Consider the following 9,680-nt stretch of genomic DNA (forward strand, 5'->3'; position numbering starts at 1 on the left):
CGTTTGCGGGATGCTACTGGAGATGCTATTTTTTTACATTTTAAGGTCTAATTTCTTTGTGCATTTATTCATGAATTGACATGTGAGGCATAAGTACTGTTTTTTCCATCAACTGGGCTAATTCGTTGATTGGATGACCAAGTGGTGGAAATGCAACAGATTAGAGCAGTACGTGGTGGAAACCGCAAAAATATATCCAAGTGGTGTTTTGTGCAACATATGAAGTAGGAGGTGGTGGAATCTGCAATTCCCTCCTGTTTTGAACCAAACCCATTCTTATACTCTCTCTGCGCCGCCGCCTTGGCTTATGGTTCCGTTCACCTCTGCGACACCACGTCGCGGCCCGAGCAGAAGCCTGTCCGTCTCTTCCGGGAGCACACTCTGGAGGTCTACGACATCGACCGGAACCATGTACGCCGCAACGCCTTCCTCTCGTACTCCCGGGACGACACCCCAAGCCTCAAGCTCTGGTCCCCGACCGCCTCCATCCACACCTTCCGCAGCCAGGAGAGTCAACGCCTCCGCATGGTCCGCGTGCCACCTAAATTCGCCGGAAAATACGCAGAAACGACGTTTAGTACAGCACGGCGCGTAGGCGCGGCGGCCAGAGAGGGAGGGGAGGGCGTAGGCCCTTGGGGAGAAAGTGGACAGGGGTAATGGGAAGGAAGAAGCCGACGAAAATAGAAGGAAGAGATGGGTGAATATATGCTCGAATCATTAGATGGTGGGGATCGTGATTCTTGGAGATGGTGGGGGTGCCGCTTTGACTAGCTGCCGTTTCGATTGAAACAAAAGGAATGCACTGCATAAATCGGGAGGAACAACGATGACAGAAAGTGAGGCCCACATGTTGATGGTTTTACTTCTCGTAGGCCACGAAAGATAGAAGGAAATCAGAATGGAACGGGATAACCGGAGGAAGCCGGTAATAACAGGAAGAAGAAGGCCTCAAAATAAATTGGATGGAAAAATAAATATTGAATGTCACTAGCAGCCTGGCAGAAAAAAAGACAGATGTCACTCCACCATAGACAGAGTTGACGGGAAAATAGCACATATACAGTTCTCAAATAACTCTGGGTAACTAATTTGTCCATCTTTTATATAAGATATAATATTGTCGTTGACATATAGGATGTAATGGTGTATTATATATGACGAGCGTAGGTAGGACTTCATCACAACAAAGCTTTGTGGTTGGAGGTTTTTCCTCCTTAAAAGGTTTCTTGTGTTCAGTCTATCTTAGCAATAGTAACCCCAAGAAAAAACTTGTGTTCAGGCTAGCAGGAGCTCTGCCATAATAATGGCTGTGGCATACATTCAATCAGATAGTAGTCCTAAACTATTAGCTTAATAAAGTGTATTACAAATTTTAAAAAGTTACTCCCCCATCCTATAATATAAGATAATATTACTGTACAACAACTAGTATGATAGTACATTGATTATAATAACATTTTGTATTATAGGACGAAATTAGTACATAATAGCATATTTTTTGTATGTGGTAGTAGTCCATCAATTTGTCAGAGGCTCACACAGTTCACAACAAAACATTGTCACGATGTCATTAAAGCTTTTTCTATAAAAAAAAGAAATGAGATTCTATGTTGTGAAGCAAAGCGGAAACCCAAAACTGATCTCGGGTGCATATGCACCCAGTATGTAGAAAACGTATTTCAAAAGGTCAAAAAATTTAGGAAAAAAGTTTCACATGTAGAGAGACATGTTCTATGTGCACACATAAAGCATGAAACCGATATTTTTTGTGCCACGAGAAACTGCCACGAGAAATAGATTATTTTAGCACCAAAATTTGTCTTTTTACACAAGACAGAAAACATGTCGGTTTTTGTTGAAACAACTTTATAACCATGTAACATGTCAAGATATACACAAGACATTTTGTTTTATATTTTTTGACTTTTTTTAATATAATACATTTCAAATAAAGGGTGCCTATGCACCTGGCCCTCCCGCAAAGCAAAGGCCATACTAAACTGACCACCTAAATTTATTTTATGTAGGCTATGAAGGTGGTTTGAACAAGGATCCTAGGATCAAAGACTATGCTGAAGCCGGTATCCTTATCGCCATCATCTGGAGAAGCCATGGCCTATCAAGGTCCGGATCGACGAAAGAGTGTGCAAGGAACTGCTCTGCTTCCAAATCAAGCAATTGTCTACACCAAGCAACTCTGTTCGATGATTGGGAACCAGGCCCTGAGCACCTGCAGAAAAGCGGTGGTAAAATGGTTAATGCTGTTGCACACTCAATATTAGTTCTCGCTTTTTTTAACAGTAGGTGGCTTGGTTAAGTAAGACGGTAATGCAACTTAGGTAAATAGGGTAACCAAAAAAATGCAGTTTGGTACCACAAACACAAAATGTTTGGTTAGATGTCGGCATATACCAATCTAACTAAAGTTGTCACGCATCAAAAAATGAGGCGAGAACATTTTGTTTTTTGCTTGTATATATCTGAATATCTCAAAGTTATCATTTGCAATACTACCTCAGTAGTCAATACCCGGATACTCAGATTCGATGAGCATATGCACCAATGATTAAGTGACCAACTACAAGTTCAATGTACTGGCTATCAGTTTCACAGAAGAAGTGCCAAAGTGGGCAAACAACGATTGTATGCTTACAATGGTAGAGAGAAACAGTGTGTCACCACACAAGTACAACGCCTCTCTCTCGGTTTCTCTTGCTCTCTATGTTTTGTGAGGGCTTGATGTGAACAAGCACAGCCCCTAGCACAGCCATGGAGGGTGGGAACTGGTTATTTACCAAATAACTGACACTAGAATGACTCATGATTTCTATATGCTTGGTTCGTAGCAACATGTCATTTATATAGTGTTGGAAGTCTCTGTTCCTGAAGAACATTACTTGGAATAACTCCAGAAGCATAAGTTAATTTTTCAAGGAGGAACAATATGAAAAGACAATATAGAAGTTCCACTGTAGCATTTGACCGTGCGAGTTTGATATATGTCATACGTAAAGTTACTAATTCTGATGAATCCAGTACCTGTACTCATAGAAACAAGCGGTTCTTTCATTCTCAGATTTGTCCCAATTATGCCACCCAGTGGGCTTTATGCAACGATCCATAAAAGTGTGTGCAAATACAACCCTCCCAAAGGGCCCCCATGGCCGACCCAGGAATATGTATCCAGCTTCTCCATTCCCAGTAATAATACACCTGAGTGTGACAACAAGGAGAGATAAAATACGGCATATCGAAGTGCTGAAGCTACATATCAAGTTATAATAGCATAAAACTACTACAATTGTGTCAAAATTTACCGTCTCATACCACTTCACGTTATGGCGACCGAAATCTACCTCTCTACGGCATGTTTTTTGCAATTCGCGCAAATGATTGATTGAACACGAACTAACAGCGGAACAGACCGTGGGACCCATTTGTCAGCGCTGAGGTGACAGAAACAGGAGGTCATTAGCTGAGGTGGACATGACCCGGTGATGTGATGGACTCTCTATGGGAACTATTAGTGTTCGATGGTGGGTAGTCTGCTTGGCAGTACCCTAGATTCTGTACAACTTGATAATTAATTTATTAATTATAACAACCACTATTTTTTGTTGTTAGGTTCCTATGGGAACTATCAGTGTTGCAGTGGCTGTCAGTTGAAGTTGATTCATCTACCCTGAAGAGCAAATCAGGCATCAAATTTTGCCATTCAGTCCCCCCCCCCCCCCCCACCCACCCACACACACATCTCAGCCCATGGTTTTTTGTCTATATACATCTTTGTTACCTTGGCATGCTCTTGGAGCTGAGATGATATTTCCATGTGGCAGTTAAAACCAATTGACGGTTGTTAAAAGACTACGGTTAATGCATGCCTCGATGGTATACATACTTTCAACTATATAGTATCTGTCAATTCAACCATCAGAGGAGTTTGCAGTGCTAGCTGGTTCCTTGAGTTATTTTGTGCATCATGGTTAGGAGCAGGATTAGCTGTGCTTATGACGTGCAGTCTTGCTCCTGTGTTTGGAACACCAGTACCAGAATAACTTTTGTATTGCTTAAAGTTTACATGCCATCATTCTGAATATAACAGCAGCAGGTCACGTGTGGTTTCTAGCATTGTATAGGTAGGTAAGTCGACGACTGCAGATCTCAAGCACGAACAGGACGATTAAAAACAAACAACCGACACAAGGAAATTGAAGACTGGTAATTTGGACGGGATTGGGCCGCCACTGTACGGCAAGGAGGTGCCCCATGGGGCACCCCAACCAGTAGTAGATGAATAAAAGGCATCAGAGGTAGCAGATTGCATGCAAGCATGCATAAACTAGGAACGATGGCCTGAGTGGGAATGTTTCATCGTTCTATGTTTCAGAAAAAAGTGGTCTGCGGCTGTTTTTTCAATACTTCAAAAATAATACAGTTTGAGGGATACTAAAGTATTAATACTGCAATTTTTAGTCACAGCTAAACACATCAAAGTATTTGAAACTGTGATATTTTTAAAAACTGTGGTATTGCTCAAATACATCAAACCAAACACAGCTTTAGTGTTTAATCGACCATTTGCCGAACTGCAAAAAAAAAAGTGCCATAGTGGTTGATTTTGGTCGCCAGAACGTGAAGTGTTATGACACGGTAAATTTTGCTCCAACTGTGGTGTTTTTATGCTATTAACTCTATCAAGTTACTTATGAAAGTACGATGCAACTAACGTTGATAAGGTCTAGGAATGATCATGAGACAACTCACCTTAAGAATACATAACCAGTCGATTCTGATGAGGATTTCCGACTATGGGCAGTAATAAATCCCGCTGACTTGCAATGGATATGGCAATGTTCCAGAAGAGCAATCGAGTTACCGAAGATGAAATCACAATTACCTTCAATGTAACAGTCTCTTAAGTACTGTTTTCCATAATGTAAATATAATGTATCCTGTATGATGTTTAGTCCAAATCAGGATCTTGTAGTAATACTGCATATCACCCTAATTAATTTAGTAATTTAACCAGACGGTGAAGAAATATGCATACTTGCCAACCAAGGAACTGGCAACTATAGAAGGCACACCTATCTGCTGTTACACGTACAGCGACCGCTTGCCCAGATCCCTGCATCACAACAGAACACATCAGCTTTCCACAACCATTGCCTGATCATCTCTTTGTGCAAGGAGAATAGGTGAACAAGCAGTACCTGGGGAGCTGAGTTCTCAAACGTGATATTCTCTGCAATGAAATCATCTCCCTCTACAATAACTGTTCCACAGCCAAATGTTCCTGTCCCAATAACCCTGGATCTCTTCATAACAGTAAAAGGAACAGTAAGTCAACTCGAGAGGTATCACTAGAAGTACGGAGAATGACAAACTTAAACATTTAGCAAAACTCTGGTGTCAAACTAAGAAGGTGATAACCTATCTGCGCCTAACTCCTCCTTCTCTGAAGCATAAACATATAGTCACCTAAATGTATAAAGCTTTTATCTTTTGGCCCACTGCTTGCTTAAATTACCTATTTGTCCTTGTTCAACAAATTATAAGGGCAAGCATAATGGGATGATGTCAGTCTTCTTTTAGAGTTGCCATATTGGATGTTCGCTTAGTTGGAGGAGAGAGAATGAAGAAAGAGGAGGTTGACTTTTATTAGCTCAGGAATGATCTCTTAGAAATTAAGGGAAGGCCCTTTTCTACACTGTACAACATACCATCTATTATTAACATGATTTCCACTAAAATTTAATTAAGTCTTATTAATTGCTAGGGATGGCATTAAGAGATAACGCATTGTATGACTTATATTTATTGTCTTTTCTAAATGATGTGGAGGGAGAAGACTCGCCATAGTTAGGAAGTACTCATGAAAGGTTATGACACATAGGATATACTAAATCTGCCTACCCAAAACATCTTATGATATGGAACAGAGGTAGTACCTACTAAATTCGGATTTGCTAAACCAAACTCGACTGATTTTAGCTTAACTCTCAGTCGACGTGTAACATATCATCGTATGTACGATGATTTTTCATGTTGTTTGGTGTGTGTGTGGGATTTGTGGGATTTTTCTAGGCTTTATCCTTTTTCATTTTTTCCATCTCCACATGGTGAGCCCTGTGTTCTCTCAATGTACCTTTTATGAGCCTTTGTTCTTTAGATCTGTTTCATGCAATAGAATATCCATGCATATATTCCTTTTTTTGAGGAACTATTGCCTTCCGAGTTTTTTTTTAAATGTAGTTATTTATTACTAGAGTGTTCGTTTAACTCATTTCCCTTGCCTTCTTTCTTCCTTTTTTGTTTTTCTATTTTTCTATTTTTCTATTATTGTTTTTTATATCTTTATTTTTCACAGAATGTTAGAATTGGTTTTTTCTCAAGAGATGAGCAGTTAGCAATCAGTTTTTTCAGATGCGCTAGACAAGATATTGAAGGGTCCAACGACATTTACAAGGAAGGCCCTGAAAGTGACTCTTATGGAAGCTTGGGTGTTGTCTAAAGGTTCAAGGGACTATAATATCAGATTGGGGAGGAAGATCGGAATTAGCAATTGATAAAAAAGAAAGGATATGGGCTCACGTGAGTAGCATTGCCCTTTGTTTTTCAAAATAAAGGGTTTCATTTTTAGAATTACTCATTTTTTTGGAATTTGCTAGATATGCTCCTTGTTTACCAAGCAGAGCTAAGTGAAAGAGCTGCAAGTCTCTGAAACCCATACCACAAACAACTCTCCTGAACCTGTCCACGCCCGTGGCGACTGTTTCAAGCCATACAAAGATCCATATACGTTTCTAAACAAACGTGTAAATAGCAATCAGGGCAGATGTGAGTTGCATTTTTCTCAAAAATTGTGCAAATTCAACCAGTTTTCGATCGAGTTGCACTTTTTTCATGAAACGTGCAATTGGCAAGTGCTTGTCGAAATGAGTTGTACTTTTCTCAATAAACATGCAATTAGCAACATGTTTTGGAAACGAGTTGCACTCTTCTCCGAAATGGGCATCTAGCAACGTGGGTTTGATGCGAGTTGCACATTTTTTATATTAATGTGCAACTTGAACCATTTTGTGAAACAGATCGCACATTTTCAATGCGATTTGCATTTTTTTCAAAAAAAATGTGAAGCTTCAAACGGTTTATGATACGAGTTGCACTTTTCTGGAAAAAAACGTAGAATTACCTGGTGCTTATCGAAAAAAGTTGCACTTTCTAAAAAAACGTGCAATTATCAACCAGTTCATGAAACAAACTGCATTTTTCTTCAGCATGCAAGTAGTGACACGGTTTCAATCCGAGTAGCAGTTTTCCCAAGAATTGAGCAAATTTCAATAAATTTGTGATGCAAGTTGCACTTTTTTAAGAACGTGCAATTAGCAACATGTTTCTAAAATGAGTTGCACTTTTCCAAATAAACATGCAAGTAGAAACCCGGTATTGATGCGAGTTGCATTTTTTTCAAGAAATGTGCAACTTCAACCGTTTTCCTCATATGAGTTGCACTTTTCTTAAGATCATGGAATTTGCACATGATTTTCAAAACGAGTTGCACTTTTCTCATGAAGCGTGCAATTAGGAACCGATTTTCTATACGAGTAGCAATTTTGTCAAGAAACAACTCCATTTCGATTTGAGTTGCACTTTTGTAAAGAAACATGCAATGAGCAACCGTTTTTTTTAAGAGTTGCACTTTTCTCAAGAAACGTGCAGTTAGCAGCTGGTTTCGATATGAGTTGCACTTTTCTAAAAAAAATATGAAATCCAACTGATTTCCAATACAAGTTGCACTTTTCTTCATATTCTTGAGTAATTTGCCAAATGCAAAAAAGTAGGTTGGTATACATGCATACACAATTGGTTGGTTTTTGTATGGAAGCATACATGTGTTACTTTGTTCCAAACAATATGAGTTATCTTATTATTAGTATAGTATACAACAATACAAGCTAGTCAGTTTGTCATGGTTGATTCAGAAAAAAATACATGCAGACAGGTGCCTCTAATGGCTTCCAATATTCTATGGGCCAATTGCATTCTAGGAGCACACACACAAACACAAATACAAGAGGAGCTATACGTACAGGGTTTTGAAAGGCCCATGCCAAATCTAATATACTTTTAGCAGTCCCAACTACTTGCTAGGCCCAACCATACGTCTGACGGAGACTTAAGAACATTCTGAAGTTGATTGAGTGTCACCTAGTCATTCCTTACTAAATTTCCATCAACCAAAGAAATAGACTTGCAATAATCTACTACCAACAGGCCTGCTAATCAATGTCAACGGGGAAGGGATGAAAACCCCATCTGATGTATGCAATTAGATATAATAATAATAATACATGATACTAAACCCAGCACCAGCAGCCCTTGAACCTGGCCCAAACTGGGACAGGTTAAACAGTGCCACAGCACGAGTATCCCAGATCTGGCAGTGGCAGGCACGCGAATATCAAAGTGGATATGATAGCGTAGAACGCCTAAAGCGTAGTGCAGATCCATGTGTTTAAGAAGGGCGTTTGGTAATGTAAGAATGTGCCATGGAAGCAAATATACTGAAAGCAGTGACGGAGGCTACGAGGCAGCAATTCCTTGCAGGAAAAGAGCACGCGCAAGACGCGGTGCAGGAAAAGAGCACGCGCAAGACGCGGCGCCATGGACTACCGTTTCGGTTCCCGAGTGTACATTTCATCGAGCAGGGGATAGGCGTAGGAGCCGGCCGTCGGTTCTTACCTGGGCGTGCTTGATGCGGGTGGCGGTGTTGTCCCAGGTGATGACGGTGACCTGGGCGGACGCGCCGGCGAGGGTGATGAAGTTCTTGGTCTTGGCGACATACACGGGCTCCTCGTACACCCCCGGCGCGAGGCGGATGACGGTGCGCGCCGTGTTGCCCAGCGGCACCGCATCCACCGCGGCCTGGACCGTCGGGAACGTCTCCCCATCTCCTGGTGTCGAGCCCGGCGGTGCGACGCAGAGCAAGCGCCTCTGCTGCTGCTCCATGGATGGATTTGATGAGGAATTCGGAGGCGCGTTGGTTCGTGGACCGGTTGTTGGTCCTGCGTGCGTGCGTTTGGGTTGGTATAAAGAGCATCATCTCCGCTCGGTCCCCTGAACGGACTAGCATTCCCACGTGCAAGATCCCGTGACTGCGTCACCTCTCTCCGCGCTGAACCAAGTGGGAAAGGGTCACGAGATTCCGTCTTATCTTAACACGTCGCTTAATCTATGACAGTAAAACATGATCTTCACTACTAAATGTGAGTTGGTCGTTTGACACTCAACGCACTTTGGTGGTCGTCATTAAAATAATCCGGACCCTCTAATTTATCCTCCATATCTTAGCTTCGTCCGATCAAGTTACACCCCAAATATCTCCACGCACAAATTAAGTATGGTATAAAAATCAATCACGATATCTCTGGCTGTTGTCAACGCAGAATAATTATGGTAATTATTTGTTGTCACACCCCAAATCTGACAGGCGAATTAACAAGGAAACAATCTGACATGCGAATTAATAAGGAAACATCTTTAGCGCTCATGTTGTCAATCAATCACGATACAAATAATTAGGAAACAAAATCACGGGTATTTCCTTACTTGGTTTCCTTAGGAATTCCTTACCTGAAAAAATATATTTGTTTTTAGGAACGCTGCATTCAATCATA

The 9,680-nt window shown here is 41.0% G+C and overlaps 1 protein-coding gene across 1 annotated transcript; it reads right to left on the minus strand.

The window, feature by feature from the left end:
* Window positions 1–1,892: 1,892 nt before the first annotated feature.
* On the minus strand, window positions 1,893–9,077 carry LOC124649866 (pectinesterase 31-like). Its single transcript, XM_047189429.1, has 6 exons — window positions 8,746–9,077; window positions 5,214–5,318; window positions 5,051–5,128; window positions 4,765–4,952; window positions 3,040–3,213; window positions 1,893–2,230 (listed from the first exon to the last, which is right to left on the minus strand). Exons 1-6 carry the CDS (start codon window positions 9,010–9,012, stop codon window positions 2,068–2,070), a joined length of 975 nt encoding a protein of 324 aa, XP_047045385.1. The 5' UTR covers window positions 9,013–9,077; the 3' UTR covers window positions 1,893–2,067.
* Window positions 9,078–9,680: the final 603 nt, after the last annotated feature.

Source organism: Lolium rigidum, chromosome 4 (genome assembly GCF_022539505.1).
Source record: "Lolium rigidum isolate FL_2022 chromosome 4, APGP_CSIRO_Lrig_0.1, whole genome shotgun sequence".
NCBI classification, from domain to species: Eukaryota; Viridiplantae; Streptophyta; class Magnoliopsida; order Poales; family Poaceae; genus Lolium; species Lolium rigidum.